General features: G+C 38.2%; 3 protein-coding genes across 5 annotated transcripts in view; 1 reads left to right on the top strand and 2 right to left on the bottom strand.

Annotated features, from left to right (window-relative positions):
• Positions 1-27: 27 nt before the first annotated feature.
• Positions 28-4,651, bottom strand: c5h1orf174 (chromosome 5 C1orf174 homolog). Of its 2 annotated transcripts, XM_053625468.1 has the most exons (3): positions 3,807-4,651; positions 1,842-1,983; positions 28-641 (listed from the first exon to the last, which is right to left on the bottom strand). In XM_053625468.1, the coding sequence occupies exons 1-2, from the start codon at positions 4,137-4,139 to the stop codon at positions 1,882-1,884; spliced, it is 435 nt and encodes a 144-aa protein (XP_053481443.1). In that variant the 5' UTR covers positions 4,140-4,651; the 3' UTR covers positions 28-641; positions 1,842-1,881. The 2 variants fall into 2 exon arrangements, with proteins under 2 accessions (XP_053481443.1, XP_053481442.1); XM_053625467.1 differs by having other exon boundaries at positions 28-1,983; positions 3,807-4,650.
• A 4,964-nt stretch (positions 4,652-9,615) lies between these two features.
• b3gnt7l (UDP-GlcNAc:betaGal beta-1,3-N-acetylglucosaminyltransferase 7, like) lies at positions 9,616-12,048 on the top strand. The gene has a single exon (XM_053625473.1). It carries the CDS (start codon positions 10,031-10,033, stop codon positions 11,210-11,212), a length of 1,182 nt encoding a protein of 393 aa, XP_053481448.1. The 5' UTR covers positions 9,616-10,030; the 3' UTR covers positions 11,213-12,048.
• The window catches only part of cep104 (centrosomal protein 104), a 39,598-nt gene continuing 32,054 nt past the window's right edge, over positions 12,048-19,591 (bottom strand). For both annotated transcript variants that reach the window (XM_053625470.1, XM_053625469.1), the window contains 2 exons: positions 16,844-16,937; positions 12,048-14,036 (listed from right to left, as the gene is read on the bottom strand). In XM_053625470.1, the coding sequence (XP_053481445.1) occupies positions 13,900-14,036; positions 16,844-16,937 (231 nt within the window). In that variant the 3' untranslated portion in view covers positions 12,048-13,899. The remainder of the gene's footprint in view (positions 14,037-16,843; positions 16,938-19,591) is intronic.

The following is a 19,591-nucleotide window of genomic DNA, read 5'->3' on the forward strand; positions in this document are numbered from 1 at the left end:
ATATATATATATATATATAAAGAGATATAAATATTACACTTACAGACAGAAAAAAACCCATCAAACTGGTATTTAAGAACAAACAACAATATTCAGTCTTTACAAAAGTTTACACAATGATTTTTCCTGACTAAGGCACTTAACGGACATCACATGACGTGTAAAACGAACCTCCTGTCCACGTTAAGTTTGTCTCATCACATCACAGTCTGTCTATAAAAAGACTGGAGCTACCAATTATGTTCCTAACTTAAGTGCTTCATATTATTATGCAAAGCTATTTTATGTACAGGTATGCTAATGAATTACATATACCAAAACATAATTGTTGTAGCGGGCGCACAGTGGCTTAGTGGTTAGCACGTTCGCCAGGGTCGGGGGTTCGATTCCCACCGCTGTGTGTGCAGAGTTTGCATGTTCTCCCCGTGCTGCGGGGGTTCCCTCCGGGTACTCCGGTTTCCTCCCCCAGTCCAAAGACATGCATGGTAGGCTGATTGGCATGTCCAAAGTGTCCGTAGTGTATGAATGGGTGTGTGAATCGTATGTGTGATTGTGCCCTGTGATGGATTGGCAGCCCGTCCAGGGTGTACCCTGCCTTGTGCCCGATGCTTCCTGGGATAGGCTACAGGTTCCCCGTGACCCTGAAAAGGACAAGCGGTATAGAAGATGGATGTATGGATGGATAATTGTTGTAGCCTAAAATGGTCTTTCTTGGCAAGGGAAGTTATGAACATGTTTACACCTGCACATGATAAAACTAGTCTTCAGTAAGTGCTTTATCCTGGTCAGGGTCATGCTGGATCTGGAGCCTATACTAGGAAGACTGGGATGAAGCAGGGACACACCCTGGCCAGGACACCAGTCCACTACTGGGCAACACACACACACACACACACATTCATACACTCATTTACACCCAGGGGCAATTAAGAGGTGGAAATCCACTCCACACAGAGAGTAACCAGAGCTCAGGTTTGAGCCAAGCCGGCAATGCTCGTGTGCATGTGTGTGGGTGCGTGCATCTGTGTGTAGCCATGTTCAAAGGACCCAGGCTTTCTTCAAGCTGTTCATCTTCAATGTACTTCATTTTATTTTATTCAATTATATATAGATTACCTTCTGAGCTACCTTTCTCTTCCTGCAGCACGACTGTGCTTCTGTGTGCCATGCAAATTCAACTTACATAAAGCTTCATCTCTGACTTCACTCCCAAGTACTCCTGTACGTTTTCATAATTGTAACATCTTAATTTTCAATCAATGCTACTCACACTTTACCAACACACCTCCTTACAATCAAAATTACTTTTAGTTACTTTTTATAAAAGAAGCCTGAGGCACTGTTTCATGCTCTGCTAATGTACTTTTAATATGCTCTTTATCAAGGCCTCAAGTCACTGTATTTTTGTAGCTGCAACACTGAAAGTTTATAAACTAAAGCTGGTTTAAGTCTCAAAAACATTCTTCACTGTGATTACAACTGTTATGACGATAATCCCTGAAATGAGATCGTACTGATAGTAATCTGTTGTGCACTCGGGATGCTGGTAGAACTGAGAGTGGGTGAAAAAACAGGCAAATTTCATATAGAAATAGTAAAATCCTTTAAAAAAAAAAATTTTAAAAAAAAATCTTTTTTTAAAAGTTACATTAAATTAGTTAAAACTCCGCCCACATACAGAGCTGCTTACAAAAGAAAATTCTTTACAACTCCAAAACTATAGCTTTTTTTTTTAACATTAGATAAACCCACACAAGTGTCCTTTTGGAAACTTATTTCTATACAGAAAGATTCTGCCTTTATTACAAATGATTGTAGAAATTTTCAATAAATGTACATACAATGGATGCGTCAGAGTTTTAAACATAGCCTGCGCATGTGTTATGTCTGCTCCTCGTCACTGTCCTCTTTGGCATAGTAATGGCGCCTCCTGTACTCTCGTCTGCTCATTCCCTCCGTGCCGGTAGATTTGTGTGAAATGTCCTGCAAAAAAATTACAAGAGGGAAAATAAGACAGATTGAAACGTCTTTATCAACAGCTGCATGAGACTGTATGAACCTGTACACTGTAAATATTCAGCTGAAATTTATTACTGTTTTTATTATATTCACCAGAAAGTAAGTCTGTTGGGTTTTTTTTTTAAGTGAACAGCAACAAATAAGAAAAACCTAACCCACGCTTTTTTGGGTACAACAGTCAATATTAAACTCTGTGGTTAAGGACAGGCTTCTTGGGGGTAAAGTCTAGAGGTGCTGGGAGGAGCCCCAAATGTTGGTGAAGTAAACATCACAAAAAATATTTAATCAAAGCAACTTCCTAAATAAATGTGGTGTGTTACTCTGAAGGACCTTGGGTTCTTGGATCTGGTGAGGACAAAGCGAGTCAGAAGAGAAAAAAAAAAGACAGTCAGAAGAGAGTTTTTTGTCATTTCTGTAATACAAGGAAACCATGCTCTTGCATACATTTGCAGAAAGCTGCATGCAGGTGTTAAATCAGGAGCAAACAGAAAGAGAGCTGAGCTCCACTGCTATAATTAATAAAAAAAAGTCATCAAAAAATGTAATAGTGTGATTATAGTAATAATGATGCAATTCAGTTTTAAACTGCTTTATATAGAAATGTGTTTCAGCATAGTAAAATGTATTCCTTCTATCAAATCATTTTTTGTGAAGTGTTGCATGAATTTAATTATTATGGGATTTAAAAAAAAAAGAATAGTAAGTAAACAAAACTTCTGCAATGTATGCAATATTACCTGAATTAGCCGTACACATATTTTAAAAAGAAGGAATAAAATACAATGGGAAGTGCCTATACCAGCAGGTCCTGAGGTGCTTTATTCCTCTTATGCTACACCAAATTGCCAACAAATAAAATTATAGATTTATTAAAGAACAATATTCTTTTTACTAGCTATTTAGTGTTGTGGAACATCCATAAGACAAGTTTTTAATATAGCATAGCCCTGAAGACTTTTCCATGGAAGAAAACTTACAGACTGTTACAACACTGGAGACTCTTTCTTTTGTAATATGTTTATTTTCAGTCCATGTATACACTGTGTTACTATAGAAACTATAAACTATTGAAACAAGTGCATTAAAATAAACCTGTGATTTGAATAACATCTGGGTGTACTGCCTGAGCTGCTGCTAGGGAAAATTAATCAACACCTTCTGGCCAATCAGAATCTAACCTTCAGTAGCAATTTTACTACTTTATAAGCATTACTGAATTGTGCATTGTCATAAAATAATCATATTCCGAAATCATAATGCCAAAAAAGACAAATAAGGAAATGCTAAAAGCTAAATAATTCTAATTAGTAAAAATCAAGCTTTTAGGAGAGAAAAGCCTCATTTTTTTCTGATATGCATTACATGTATATAATAAATGCTATCAATTAAACAGTGCTGTTACCACATATTGGCACCTATGAAAAAAGTAGGGCTACTTTACCAACTAAATCCCAGTGTAAACCATGCATTCAGGACTGATTGATTATGGGGTGAGAATTGTATTTGTTTTGGATCAGGCGCGTGCGCATATACACAGCAGGGGCACAAGTCACGCGCGCAGGAGGTAACTTTATTGTGTGATGCTTTTAATACACTTTACCCCATTATATTGAGAAGAATAACACCATACGCAAAAAAATAGGGGTATGCTTTCATATTCTGGGGAGAGAAAAAAAAACTCAAGCTATGACAAGACAACTCATGATTATAAACCAAGGTCAAATGAATAACACCGGTACGTCAGGTGGAGAATAAAAATAATTCACGTGGAAAAGCGGGAACGTTACCTGAACTGCATCCAGGTTTCCGAAGAACTGCTCTACTGGGAAAATTTGGTTGCTGTCCTCGTCGAAGAAAAGGCCGGGGTCTGCCCTGTCGGTGGATCCGCAGCACTCCGCCTCCTCCATCCTCTCCGGGTTTGGCCGCGCTGCCGACGCGCTCGCTTTCCCCGCGCTGTTTTCTTTCCCTCTCCGCTCTTTACGCCCACCGCGATCTGCACAGCTCACGAGTCTGGCCTGAACCCTGTCCGGCTCGGTTATACTGCCGCTCGCTTTCTCCGCTCTGTGGCCGGGTGACGGTCTCTTCGGCAGCCGTTTCCTCTCCCCGCTGTCGCCGGCCATCTGCTGCTGCTGCAGTGTGATAAATACAGCCCTAATTTTCAGTCTCCCTCCGCTACACTTAACCCGCGCAACGCTGCTTCTCTTTATTCTTCTCCTTTTCAGCCACGGCTGCTGCTCGGTAAATAATGATCAGAAAGGTTTGAGGAGTGTTTACATGGTAGGAACTCGTGTCACTCGGCGCTGCTCGGGCGGAAACACTGGGGAGGGGGACTGGAGGCGGGGGCAGGCTGCTCGGCTGCTCGGCTCTGACGCTGACCTAGCACGAACTTTTCATACCGAGACACTTTAAAGAGACAGTACACTATTTTCTCAGTGTTGCCAACTTAGAGACTTTATCGCGACTTTATACCCCATTAGCGACTGTAATTAAAAATAAAAATGGCATGGACTTTTTGAGCAGATGTTACTGTCCTGAACTCGATACGGCTCTCCAGCTCACATCACAGCCACTCATAGAGGAGTTAGGAGAACAGGTTCACTCAACTCACTATCAGTGATGGGTCGTTCATGAATGATTCGATATGAGAGAGAGAGAGAGAGAGAGAGAATTTTTTTTTTACTTTTAAGACACCTTTATTGTATCCAATTTTTTGAAATATTTACATTTTTAAAATATCATTTCCATTTAAGAAAAAGAAGAGAAAAAAAGAAGAAGAAAGAAAGAAGGAAAAGACCCCCCCCCCCCCAGCTCAAAAACTTTTCAAATTTACTATAAGTCCATTGTGGTCATATAGTGTGCAAGAAGTCTTTATGTTAAGGCACTTTGTGCGACTAATGTCCATTTCCTCAGTCTGGACCGTCTCCGTGGTGACAGCATGCCCAGGTTTTCAATTTTCATTGCTCGTTGTACCGATTTAATTACTTTTTTTCTGTCCGAGAAATAATTTGTCAGCAAGACGTCACGTTTTCTTTTTGTTAATTCAAGAAACCGGTTTAACTGTTCTGTGGTGTACAGCTCTTCAGGTTGTTCTGAGAGAGTGGAAGTAGGCGGGTTACCCGATCCTGCTTCACTCTCCTCCTCTCTCCTTGCGTCTGCTCCCCATATCCTCAGTCTGAAACGTCTCTTTGGTGACAGCACGTTCAGATTCTCACCTGTTGTTGTATACTTAACCGATTTTATTAATTTTTCTCTGTCTGGGAAGTAATTTTTAGTACGTTGTGTAAAATTGTTCTGGCTGTGAGAGAGAGAGAGAGAGAGAGAGAGATTTAAATTATATTCTGCTGAAATGAACAAAATGACTTGAAAAAAGAATCGTTCATTTTGCTGAACGAGATTCAAAGATCCGAGTCAGTAAAATGATCCGAACTTCCCATTACTATTCACCATTCGTTTGTAATGCCCGACAGAGTTGCGCTTGCGACCAATCACTGTTCAGCACTGTTTCGCAGCAACCAATCACTGATCACCACTGTTTATCCCGCCCTCGTATTTCTTCGACCTGCGTTTTAAACCCTATTCTTAGAGATCTTTACAAGTAACGAAAGCGAACATCTCTTTCCTTCAAGATTACTCATCTTTCACGGCTACTCACTGATTCTTTTTGTCTGCGTTCTTGTTAGAAACTATAGTATTTTGTAAATGCATAAAATATTAATTTGTGCATAGTGCCACCAGTAAAGATATCGTCTTCTATAAGAAGTAAATTGTTTTAAAATCAATTATAATCTGTTATTTTCTACTCTGATAAAACTCTTTCGATAAAACGAAAATCCTCCTTCATGTACTCTTATTTGTAATTTGATACGCCAACGATCATGATGAATAACTAATATGCAAATTAGCCTATGACATCATCAAACGACTTCTACCTACCTTTTGAGCGTACCTTAGCTACTTTCCTGTAAAAGAGGTCTAATAGAGGTCTCTGTCTTGACTGGGCCATTTTAACACGTTCCGGTTCTTAGTTTCTATCCACTCCAGTATAGATTTGGCAGCATGCTTAGAGGTGCTGCTGAAAGGTGAACCTCCACCCTGGTTTCAAGTCTCTTACTGGAACAGGAACAGGAACTTGGCTTTATATTGCCCTCAACTCTGAGTTTCCCAGTCCCTGATAATGAAAAGCATGACACTATTGCATGGTTCACAGTGTTGGACTTGTTGTGCCAAGGCCAAGTTCAATTTTGGTCTGCAGATGAGAGAACAATTTTCACTTGTTGCTAAGTCTCCAAATAGGATTTTCTAGCATCATTTCCCACCCAATAATGGATTTCTTCTCATCTCTCTTCCAAGAAAAAAAAAGCATTGTGGAGTGTCTAGGCTATGGATTCCTTGAACAGCTTCTCCCCTCTGAACTGTGGATCTCTTCTGCTCCTTCAGAGTAATTATTGGCCTCTTGCCTATCTGACTAATTCCCTTCTTACATGTTCACTGACCTTTGGTGGATGGAGTCCATAGGTTGATCCCTGGTTATGCCATATTCTTTCCAGGGTTTTTTTTTTTAAATCCTGATTGATACTTTCCAGAACTTTGTACCAGACTTGTTTTGATAGCTCTTTTGTCTTCTCTAAAGACAAATTTCAGATATTTTTCCCCAGACCTTCAAGTATTACAAACAGTGATTCTTTATGTTTAGAGCTAAAGAAGAAGTGGCATATATATACACACCCCTGAAATATATCTAGTGACCTTGAGAACTTGACAACTGCTAGATTATTTGTTGAAGGCAGCTCAAGAATATGATCACACACCCAGTTTCACCAGGAAACCTCCTCAGCTCACTGCAAAGATTATTGTACTGGTAATGTGAAAATGTTATATGAAGCAGAATGTACAGTCCACAACACAACACAACACAATATATATATAAAAGAAACCATACAGAGGAGCTAATTACAATATTTTTGCTCATCACATCAGTCCATCAGAGGTTCAGAGAAATGTACACACACACACACACGCACACACATACATTATATATATATATAAACACATAACATATATATATATATAAACATATATATATATATATATATATATATATATATACATATATATAAACATAACATATATATATAAACACATAACATATGTCATATTTTTGCTGTTGATTATCACTGTCTGACCATAAACAAATGTACAATACAGCAACTTAACAAAGAAAAAAAAAGTCTTGTCTTTTAACTGCCGCTAGAGGGCGCCATAGAGACAAAACAATTTTTTGAGGAGAATGTTATTGGTGAAATATTAACCATTTCACTAACAAATTACGTTTTTCTTTCCAAGACAGGCAATCATAAGAAATATATAAACACTCCAAAAATACATTTTATGCTTTTATGCTTTTATAAAGCTGAGTTTAGATTTTTTTGTCTTTTTGTCTACGTAGTCAGCTTTTGTATTTAACACAGTTGCCACAGTGCTCTTACCCCCACAGCCCAAAATTACATTTCGTGTTAAAATTGTGCTTTTGTTAACATTTTAATGTAATACATCGGTGGGACGGGCGGACAGAGGTTTAACACGTTTGCCTCACACGCCAGGTTTGGGGGTTCGATTCCCGCCCTGTGTGTGCGGAGTTTGCATGTTCTCCCCGTGCTGCCGGGGTTTTTCCTCCGGGTACTCCGGTTTCCTGACTGGCATGTCCAAAGTGTACGTAGTGTATGCATGGTTATGTGAACGTGTGTGTGATTGTTCCCTGCGATGAATTGGCACCCCGTCCAGGGTGTACCGCACCTTGTTCCCCATGCTCCCTGGGATAGACTCCAGGTTCCCCACGACCCTATAGGATAAGCGGTATAGAAAATGGATGGATGGACATCCATGGGACCTCTATATATAGGCAAAGTATTTTACCGAGTTATTGACCAGAAAAAAAATATTTTAATTCTTGAAGCTGTTTAACGACCCCTACCGCCTCTAAAAGGTATTACAGCAAACATGATTCCTTATACACTATATAGTCTAATGGCCCTTCCAATCCAGTAGAGTTTTAACACATCCTTGTCAAATTCCACTAACCACTTTTATCTCCTATGGTACACAAGTGGCCACTTGAAACTATGACCCCAGCTCACAGAAGACGGTTTTTTTTTTTATTATTCCTATTATAGCCTACAAAAGCCATTTGCTAGACAATACAGAATTGGTGGGTCATAGTTTTTCATTTATATTTATGTTTAATGTTACAGACTGTCTATGACACAAGTTGGTTCCTGTTAGCAACCAGTGTTTCTATCTCATTAACTTTAAAGTGTAGCTTGTCATGTTACTGAAAATCTGACTTTCCTGTGTCAGAAAACTTCAGCTCTGGCTGTTACAAAGCACTGACATTAGAGACTCCTTTAAAAAAAAAGCTAAATAGACATTTCCTTAAAACTTCACCATATCAACAATTACACACATTTTTGTTTATGGGGAACATCTGCTGTACAAACACCTGTGTAAGTCTTTACTATCGAAACAATAACATATTAGAATGTGTGCATTAATATAAACCTGTGATTTGCCGGAACAACTGTCAGAGCTGCGGTTATGGAAAATTAATGGAAAACTCTTTCTGACCAATCAGATTCTGTCCTTCAACAGTGCTGTGGTATTATTATATCATTATATAGAATTATCATTCTTATATGGTTATATTGGACAACCTTTGTATACAACAGAACTGTTTCATCCAGTAAAGTTATTTAAAAACTACCCAGGAAACCTGATACATTTAATGTTTTAAGAACAAAAGCTATGGGGCAGTAATATTATCTACGGGGCAGAGCATTTTACAGGCAGAACTCACAACTCTAGCACTTACAAACCAGATGTAGTTGGAGCAGACTTCTTGCTGATTTGCACAAGTTCCTGCACAATCAGTTTCGTAGATAACTAAATAACAGTTCGGCAGTAAATTTAATTGAATTGAAATCAGTCATCTGCTATTGGTTTGTAAACTGTTGACTTTTACTTCTCAGAACAAGCCCAAAGGCACATAACAAACATGACCTCTTACATGATGAAAAGCCCCTCAAAATTAGGGAGTCTCCCAAGGGGGATGGAAAATTACTGTCCAGGTACATGTACATGGACATTACATGGAAAATTGCGTGTTAAAAAAACAGTACTGGAATGCAGATGGTCTTGTTGTTGTTAGTTTCGACATGTCCAATCATCAGGAACAATGATGAACAATGATCTGCTAATTCCTCAGTCACTGATTGAAGTGACACTGAGTCGTACCACCACATTCTAACAAGGCAAGCTTACAAAGTAGAAGTTTAATATACAGTTTCACTAAATTCTGTGAAACAGTTTAAATGAACTAATCCTCTCTTAGTCCCAACGCAAATTGTGCACAAACACGCATGTGCCAGTATGTGGCAGGAGCTGCCTGACTAAAACAGTGAGCTTGTGGCTCATACAAAAAAAAAATTGTGGTTTGAATGTTTTTTATCCGCTTTAAAATTCTTATTCAGTTCATTAGTTTATTGTATATCTTCCCGTTTGAAGTCTCTAAAACATGCAGGCTTTAAACTCTACACAATTATGTGTGACCCCAGGAAAGGTTGTCACATGTAAGTGTTTAGTTAGTGTGTGTGTGTGTGTGTGTGTGTGTGTGTGTGTGTGTGTATGGGGGTGGGGATGAAGGGACGAGTGACTGTACAAGACACCTCGTATGTGTTACAGGATTACTAGGATACACTGTGGAGTAAAACTGATAGAGGAAACAAATAGAAGAGAGAAAGAAAGAAACGCAGATGGATAATCCTTCTTCCAGCCAGTGGCTAAATTAACCATCTTCACCAAAATGCCACCTAAAGGGACATCAGTTTGTTTCCACCAGGGCAGCAACCCAAAACTTCATTATCGATGGTATGCATTTATAAATTCTTCTTGAGGATTTTTTTTTGCCTTTAATCTGCGCAAGTGTCTCAACTAAAGGCGTCTGAAGCGCATCTCCGAAATGGATCATTTATTCCGGCGCAACAGAGTCTTAAAGACCTTGCTGAGTTTGACTTTAGTGTTTGCCACTTTGTTGATGATTCAAAAGTTCAAAGTGGTGGACATCCGAATGAAGGAGGTGCGTTTGGATCTAAAAAGCAACTGGTGCTTTTCTCCACAATGCAAGACTAAAGCCGCTGATGGAAACGCGTCGGCCCCGGTCACTCAGCGCGCTCCGGCTGCCTGGAACATCACCGCTATTACCTGCACTGCCGATTCCGGTCTGCGCACTCAGAGCTGGTTTAGGACTCTGGACTCCAGGTTTCACGAATTCGTCCTGCACAGACACTGCAGGTATTTCCCCATGCTCATAAATCACCCCGAGAAGTGCTCTGGAAACGTGGATCTGCTCATCGTGGTGAAGTCGGTTATAGAACAGCACGACCGCCGCGAGGCTGTGCGTCTCACCTGGGGCAAAGAGCGCACCATCGGTGGGAAAAGAGTCAAAACCCTGTTCCTGCTGGGCACCCCTGCGCCTGGAAAGGACTCCAAAAACCTACAGAAACTCCTAGAATACGAGGACAGAATCTATAGAGATATACTGCAATGGGATTTCATGGATACCTTTTTCAACCTCACATTAAAGGAGGTCAATTTTCTGAGGTGGTTCAACATCTACTGCACAAATGTGCCCTTCATTTTCAAAGGGGATGATGATGTCTTTGTCAACCCAACTAACCTGGTGGATCTCATAGACTTCCGAACACAGGAGGGCAAAGAACGTGACCTGTTTATTGGGGACACCATTTCAAAAGCAGCGCCTATCAGAAATCGGCAGAGTAAGTACTATATACCCAAAGAGCTATATAACGAGCCATATCCACCCTACGTAGGTGGTGGAGGGTTTCTCATGTCCTCTCAGCTGGCACATAGATTTTTTGCAGTGTCCGAGAGTGTGAAGCTTTTCCCCATTGATGACGTCTTCTTGGGCATGTGCCTTCAGAAGTTAGGGCTGGCACCAGAAATGCACCCAGGCTTTAAAACATTTGGGATCGTGAGGCGCAAGGTGAGCCAGATGAACAGTGAGCCATGTTTCTACCGCCACCTCATTGTGGTGCACAAACTGAGCCCAGAGGAACTGCTGAGGATGTGGGACACGGTGCACGACATGAAGCTTACCTGTGCCAGAAAGGGTATCGATTGACCCCAGAAATTGGGTGAAAACCTTGAACACTAGTCAACAGTTTTGTGTTCTTTGTTCATTTATTGTTTGTTCAGTTATCATTATTCATGCTCTTGGTCTCATTTGATTCAAAAGTGTCACCGTTGGGAACTATAGGTGAAAGCACGCTTCAATATAATTAATAATAATAATAATAATAATAATAATAATGATACAGGGTGTCCCAAACATCTCCATACATAGGGGAATATGTTTTCCAGACCATATCAGTTGTGCCTTCATGAGTGGATGTTGGTGGACGTTCAGTTCTCGGTCTGCAACACTTCCAGTCTATTTTGTTAATAAGTTTGGCAAACTGCTGCGTATGGTGTGCTTGCATTATTTCCAGTTAGTCAATCGCAACCTTGCAACAGCTTCTAATCCACCCATGAGAATGATTTCAATATGCCCTTCTTTGTCAAAGGCATTCTTAAAGGCTATCTGGAAAAATAAATAAATAAATAAATATATAATCATTTTAGAAGACATTTGTTAAAAAAGTGTTAATTTCCTCTATGTATAGAGTCTTTTGGGACACCCTGTAACAACAACAACAACAACAACAACAACAATAATAATAATAATTTCCCATTCAGGGAAATTTACTTAAACATAAATATGCTCTAAAGGTTTCTTTTCAGCAGCCGAGAGACCTTTAAACAGTGGATTAATGCAATTCCTGTCATGCAGTGTGTGAAGTCTTTTTACAGCAGAAAACCAAAGAAAAGACCTAAAGTTTCCAGCTGGAGTTTTTGTGTGGATGTCAAACATTAATTATGCTTTGTTGCATAAAAATCAAGCTAGCTACTTTTCCAAAAAAAAAGGAAACTTTAAAGCCACTTTGTTTTTCTGCGCTGAGCCATTTTTGTTTTACAGTGTTTAAAGATAAACCAAGACGAGAAGAATATGCTGTTCTTTGAATCATTATATAGATGTATTTATTTTCTGATGGTGTTTTTTCAGTTATAAGGACAAATGCTCAGAAAATAGAGACTGAATAGCATGCGCTAAAAGCAAAGCGTTGCATCTAAACTGCAGCCAGTAAAATAGCAAGTGAAATGTATGGCATATTCCTTGAAAGCCGAATGGAGAAATATATTTGTTATCCGTTCATAAGCTAACTTTGTAAGTGTACTTTTTCACCTGCCTCATTTGAATCCATGATGGGACATCCTGCAGTAATAAGGGTTACCCCATTTTCATCTGAATGGCTCTTATTTAACTATCCCACATTTAAATAGTGTGGTTTTAAACTGGGAGTAGAAAGAACAGCATCCTTTCATTGTCTGTGAAGAGATCGACTTCAGTGAAATACTATGCTTTAGTCATTTTATTTATCCAAACACATGGCTCTTCAGATGCAAAACAGTGGAAAGATTTTTCACCGGCATTCGTACATTTACAGTAACCACCAGGTTCACATGACATTTATTGGGACCAATTTGTTACTTATACTCTCAATCAAATTATGAAAATGATTACAGCATGAGAAGACTGTTTCACATAGGAAAAATATCATTATAAATGGTCTATCACTGTGCATTTATGGAAAGATGTATGTGTTTACAATGTATTCTAATGTTGTTGTTTTTTTCCTGTTACTTGCTCAGTTGTGATAAGGCAAAATCACTGCCTTGATTGCAAACACAACACAAGGAGTTTATTTAATTAAACATATTTTTTAATTCCATCAAGGACACTTCAATCCAGCAAAATGATTTCATGTAATGTTCATATTTACATTTTTACATCTAGATTTGGTAACCGTACAGGTATATTTATACATTTACAGATTTATTTGTTATAGGTTACGTTTCTAGTGTTTTAAGCTACTTAATTGACAAATCCACACTGTTTGACATTATTGAATAAATACATTTTAATACCCTTTTTGGAAATGTAACAAATATAAACACTGCCTTTAGAGCATTTATACAGAAATCCACAAACAAATCCACAAAATAGCAAAAAGCATCAATAGTTCTTTAAATATAAAAGCTTTTCAGTGTTTACAATGATCTTGATATCAGTCACTACATCACCATATGACTCATGGCCAAGAATATCTTTCATCATTTTAACTGAAATGAATAAAAGTCTATGATACAACTGTCATTAATATAGAAGTGGATGTATTGAATGCTGAAATACTGTTTACATGTTAATATTATAATATTCATGACAGTTTCACCATCACTGCAGGGTCCTGTGTGGCTCTTGTTTAAGAACAACAGCAATGAAATGTCCAGTCATAATAGAAAATGCTGATATATATGGATTTTTCCAATATGAAAAAGGTCTTGTTTTTTTCTGACACTGCTTTGGTTAATATCTGTTCATTTGGGGGTTCTCTTACATTTGATATGTTTGGGAAAAATCGATCAGTATTGTCGTTTTAAACTTCGTAAATTTTATACATTTGAATCCTTCACCTTTAACTCTAAATTCAAGTGCTAAGGAATGACAGCCAGATGTTGAGCGCTCCTCACTGTAATAAAGCTCAAATCTAAGATAAAGACATTACAGAAAATAATTTTATACTTTTTACATCATGGACACTACATGTTTGGTTTAGTTGGTAAAACTCTAACCTGCGGTGTTGGGGAAGCTACTTTGAAACTGTAGATTTTCAAGCTACAAGCTACTCATAGTTACTGAAGTACTCTGGTTTAGGGCTTTACTTTACTGGTCCTACTGGGTCGTGGTGCAGGTGCAGGGATGCGACTGCTGCTCTTGCCACCTCCTCTGCCTTTCCCAACAGACTCTACTGCTGCTGGCTTCATTGCTGCTGTGCCGATTGTCTTCCCTGATCAGGGAATTAGAGAATTAATAATTAATTAATTATTAATTAATAAAATTAGAGAAATAATAATAATAATAAAAAAATGCAACCTGGACTCAAAAGTTACAATGAGTTGGTGGTGATGACACAGACCTTGAAGAAATGAGGTTCTGTGCTTTTAAGATATTGAGGCACACACTTTTTACTTTATTAACTTTAATTTTTAACTTTGTTACTGCCGAAACGCTTCACTGCTGCTACTTCCGGTGTAAAATTTTAGCAGTGCAGAGATTAGTGCTTACAAACTGCAGTTTTGTCATCATTCCACACAAGACATCTTTACAAAATCGATGTATTTTCCCGCCCTCTTTTTATTTACAGGATATATTCGGCCCTGATCATCGGATGTTTTTAAACTATCGGCCAATATATCGGTGCATCTCTAGTTAAAAGGTCTTACTCAGTAACACACTATGCCAAAATTAAAAGAAATTCCAGACAATGAGGAAGAAGGTGATTGAAATACATCAATCTGGGAAGGGTTATTAAGCTATTTCAAAGGCTCTGGGACAAAGAACCACAGTGAGAGCCATTATCTCCAAATAGAAAAAAAAAAAAACTCAGCACAGTAGTGAACCTTCCCAGAAGTGGCGGACCTTCCATAATTCATCATTAAAGGTCACAGTTCATGACTCCACTATCAGAAAGACACTAGGCAATAATGGCTTCCATGTAAGAGTGGTGAGGTGAAAACCACTGGTAACCCAGAACATCATTAAGGCTCATCTGAATTTTTCCAAAACACACCTTGATGATCCTCAAACCATTTGGGAGAATGTTCTGTGGATTGATAAGTCAAAAGTGTAACAGTCTGGAAAACAGGGTTCCTGTTAAATCTGGCCTAAACCAAACACCAAGCATGGTGGTGGAAGTGTGATGGTGTGGGGATGCTTTGCTGCTTCATGGCCTGAACAATTTGCAATAATTGAGGGAAACATGAATTCTGCTCTCTACCAAAAAACCCTAAAGGAGAATGTCCGGTCTTCAGTCCATAAGTTGAAACTTAAGTGCAAATGGATTATGCAGCAAGACAATGATCTAAAGCCTAGGAGTAAGTCCACCTTTGAATGGTTAAAAAAAAAGCTAAATTGACTTGAACCAATAGAGCTGCTGTGACAGGACCTTAAACGAGCAGTTCATGCTTGAAAACCTTCCAGTGTGGATGAACTAAAGCAGCTCTATAAAGAAGAGTGGGCCAAAGTTCCACCACAGTGCTGAGAAAAACAGTGCTGTGAAAGATCTCCAGTTATCAGAAGCATTTGATTGCAGTTATTGCTGCTAAAGGTGGCACAACCAGATTTTAATTTTAAGGGGGCAATTTTTCGAAGTTTTTTTTTTACCAAGTTTTTCACATGGGTGATACGTGTTGGATAACTTTTTTGCTTCAATAATAATAAAAAAAACTGTAATGTCTTTACTCTGGTTGCTTTTGTTTTATGTTGTATTTTATTTGAAGATCTAAAACTATTTAGTATGAGATATACACAAAAACAGAAGAAAGCAAATACTTTTTCACAGCACTGTACATCAGTTCCATGTGAATGAACTGAGTTACATTAACACAATTTGTTTTCATACATCCTTCCTGATTTGATCATGTATTTTCAAAACCCTGAATAAAATCAAAGCCTGCACTCTCACCCAAGCTAGGGATCGAATCTGGATCGCTGGTCTTGTGAGGCGGCAGTGTTACCCATTTCGCTGTCATGCTGCACATGATTTAATCAGGTTAATTCAATACTATAGTTATTTCTTCCCGTCAGTGCCAACATCCTCATAATTGGATCATGTTTATATTATGTGAATTGATCTCACTCACTCTACATAATTCAAACTAGTGACTAGAAACTAGTTTGAATTAAATTTAGTATAAGCAACGAAATCACATTTTGACGAGGAACTAAATATTTTTATGTAAACTATACGTAACATATTCTCTTATATCTGATGGACCACACATACCCTTTTTGGCAGTGGGGTGAACTTGGGTGTGCGGAGGCGGTATTTATGGGTGTGGGCACAATTGGTTGTCGGGTTTCTTTGAGGATATGGAGGTTTACCTGTGAGGGGTATTTTAGGTGTGGGGGCAATCAACTGTGGGAGTTAATTTCTGTTCAGAATTGCTGAATAATAAAAAAAAAAAAACCAACAACAACAATTGCCAGTTCATGCTAAAAATCAGGGCGTTATTTCTTTTAGTATCTCAACTATCAAACATCTTCACATTTTCAAGAAAGAAACTCTTGTACTGTGTTAAGTGTAAAACCCCATTTTTGGTTCTCTTTATAATAAATACAAACATGGATCAGAGACAGCCACATCATGACTGTGTCTACGAATGGTTATGATTTATAACCTTAATAATTACTTTATTTATTTACTAACCTCTAACAACCGTTCCTCAGTGCCATCTAGATGTACCTCCTGTTAAGTTACTACTACTACTCTGTACATAATTTAAATCCACAATTCCTGCCTTTCATAACTATATAACTACACTTTGTTCAGTTAGGACTCTGGGGTGGATGGAGGAGGTTGAGGGAGGGGGATCCGTATCTCAACTCATTTCTAATCCTTCAGTTTGTTCAGTATTACCCAGACCCATATTGCTTTGTAGATATTGCTATGAATTTGTTACTCAAATGAAATTAAAAGTATTGCAGAGTTAAAGTAGAGTTCTTTTCAGGCAGGTCTATTTGAGGGTATGTGGTGGGATAGTGTCGGGAAGTTGGAAGGCTCATTGCAGGCCAAGAGTGGGATGAATGGCTCACCTTGTGTGTGTGTCTTAGCTCGCTGTAGTGCCACCATCCTGCGTGTGTTCTGCTTACAGCCAGCACTGCTGTCCATGAGGTGAAACTTCCAGCTCTAAACACACAGCTCAGTGTTACCCTGCTGCCTAAACCATTTGTGAGACTGTGGGTTCAAGTCACAAATTAATACAGGAGATTTACCTGTATATGCACACTAATATTTTTTTTTATCAGCATCATCTGTATTTTGGCCATTAATATATAGACACACCCATACACATACTCACTGTCCACTTTAATAAGAAAACCTGTACAGCTGCTCATTTATGCAGCTATCCAATCAGCCAATCATGTGGCAGCAGCACAATGCATAAAATCATGCAGATACAGGTCAAGAGCTTCAGTTAATGTTCACATCAAACATCAGAATGGGAAAAAATATTGATTTCTATGACTGTAACCATGGCATGGTTGTTGGTGCCAGATGGGCTGGTTTGAGTATTTCAGAAACTGCTGATCTCTTTGGAATTTCACACACAACAGTCTCTAAGTTTACAGAAAATGGTGTGAAAAACAAAAACACCGAGTGAGCGACAGTTCTGTGGGTGGAAACGGTTTGTTTGGTAAAAAGTGAACACTGCTCATCACACTGAGAACCATTCCCACAATACATAGTGTTGGTTCCATGTGGAGAGTTAAAAACTTTTCCAGAACTTTTATTATATATCCATTTCCCCCACCAGCAAAGCGACACTGTAGAACATTTAGCCCATTTTACACCCAGGTTGTAATGACTTTTCCATACAAAATGTGGAAAAGTTCAAGGGGGCTGAATATATAAATATATATACATATTATATATATATATATATATATATATATATAATTTTTCACAGCCCATATTTACCAAGGGTGCCAATATTAGTGGAGGGCACTGTGTGTGTATATGTATGTGTATATATCAGCAGTTTCCTTGTTCATGAATTTCACTTTTAACTTATCTGCATGATCAAACTTGTGTCTGGTCAGAGTGGGTGTAAATTTGACTAACATTTATTTATTTAAATCAATATCAACAATTGTAGCAAGTAAGTGGAGTTCTATAAACAATAACAACTAAAATCGAATAACATTGATAATCACAAATGTGAACATGCAACCCCTGTTCTAAAATATATTAAATAATTTAAAATATGAAAAAGTATATAACAAAATATAAATTATAAAAAACAATTTCTTGGAGCTGTTTGTTAATATGTGTCACAGCTCAGTCAGATCGGAACTCAAATTCCCAAAATGCAACACTCACTTCTCATGCACGCATGCGCTCACCATCCCAGGAGTTCTGATCAGACACACCTGGCACCAATCACACACACAAACTCTCACCGCTAGTACTTAGGGATGTCATTCACCCAGAATCAATGCGAAGTATACGTTCAGTCAACTCGTTTCTCTGCGTTACCAAGCCGTTCTAGTTAGTTTGTCTTCTCGTGATCCTCGACCCTTGTTTCCGGTTTCGACTACGCTCTCTGCCTGACCCCGTTTGTGTTGTTCGTCCGATCGCTTGACCTTTGCCTGTCTTACGACTACATTTCTTGTATTTCCCGATACGACGATCTACACCTGCCGCCTGCTCCTGCTTCCGTGCTGATTCGAGGTTCGTGACAATATGAAATAAAGTTCAGTTGTCCATGATTTTGACTTTTGACAGTCTATATATATATATATATATATATATATATAAAAAATAAAACCCACACACATCCATGACTGACTTTTTTCTTGGATCTTAGATAATTGGAATATGCTTAATACGTTCCTATATTTATGACCCACCGTCTTTGGCAACACCTGCATAAATTAGGACTTTATTAGGACTAATGACATGTTTCATGTACAAATAGATGCATATGAAGCTAAATTGGGGCATCATATGCATCAATCTTCAATTATTTCATAATTTTTCTTGTAAACTGTTGATTGTCAAAAAAGAAACATTCAGTTTTCTTTGAATTGCTTTTAAAAAAAGGTCTGGGGACAAGAATGGACAAGAATGATAAGGAGGCAAAATTAAACAAACAAACGAACGAAATAAGTAGAAATCTGGCCAATTTTCTCCAAAACTATTTTTTGAATCGATTTTACGTTTCTCTATGAAGCATGTCTCATGGAAACACTGATCTTCGAATTTACCGATGTTTAATTCCATACTGTCAGCAAACAGGGACTGAAGAAAAAAATTATGTAAGCCAAACACTTGATCCTACATGCTGCTTAAATTGTGAATATATTGGCAATATGTCAGGAAACATCTGGGTTTGCATGTAAAGAAACATTATAGGAAGTCACTTATGTTATGTTAATTTCCATCCATGATCCGTTTCTGCATCAACCAATCAGAAAGCTGACTGACTCTTGCTTATATCTTATAGTAACAACACAAAAACCTGTCAAAGTTTTAGCTAATTTATAGAAAAAAATACACTGTTACAAAAGCAATTTTTTTAAAACCAGATTAATGAAATCAGACAGTGTGGAGAATTGGAGCTTCTGTGGCCATCAATTGACTCAACTGGGAATAGATTATGTATGACCAACTTCATCTCATTAAACTGCTGAATGGCGTTAGAACCTTAGACCCAGGCTTTCAATATTATTACATTACAGATAAATCTTGGAGGAGACTACACACCAAGTTTTAGATACAAAATATTTCTGAGCTTTTATGGGAATGGAACTGCAAAAACTCAAAAGTACATGGATATT

This window comes from Ictalurus furcatus, chromosome 5 (assembly GCF_023375685.1).
Source record: "Ictalurus furcatus strain D&B chromosome 5, Billie_1.0, whole genome shotgun sequence".
Lineage (NCBI taxonomy): Eukaryota > Metazoa > Chordata > Actinopteri > Siluriformes > Ictaluridae > Ictalurus > Ictalurus furcatus.

What these genes read in the sequence shown, in the direction of transcription:
- b3gnt7l (XM_053625473.1), top strand. Translation starts at nt 10,031, where the DNA reads ATGGATCATTTATTCCGGCGCAACAGAGTCTTAAAGACCTTGCTGAGT.
- c5h1orf174 (XM_053625468.1), bottom strand. Translation starts at nt 4,139, where the DNA reads ATGGCCGGCGACAGCGGGGAGAGGAAACGGCTGCCGAAGAGACCGTCA. An exon ending in GAAACCTGGATGCAGTTCAG is followed by an intron (nt 1,984 to 3,806) that starts GTAACGTTCCCG and finishes ATTTTTTTGCAG; the next exon opens with GACATTTCACACAAATCTAC.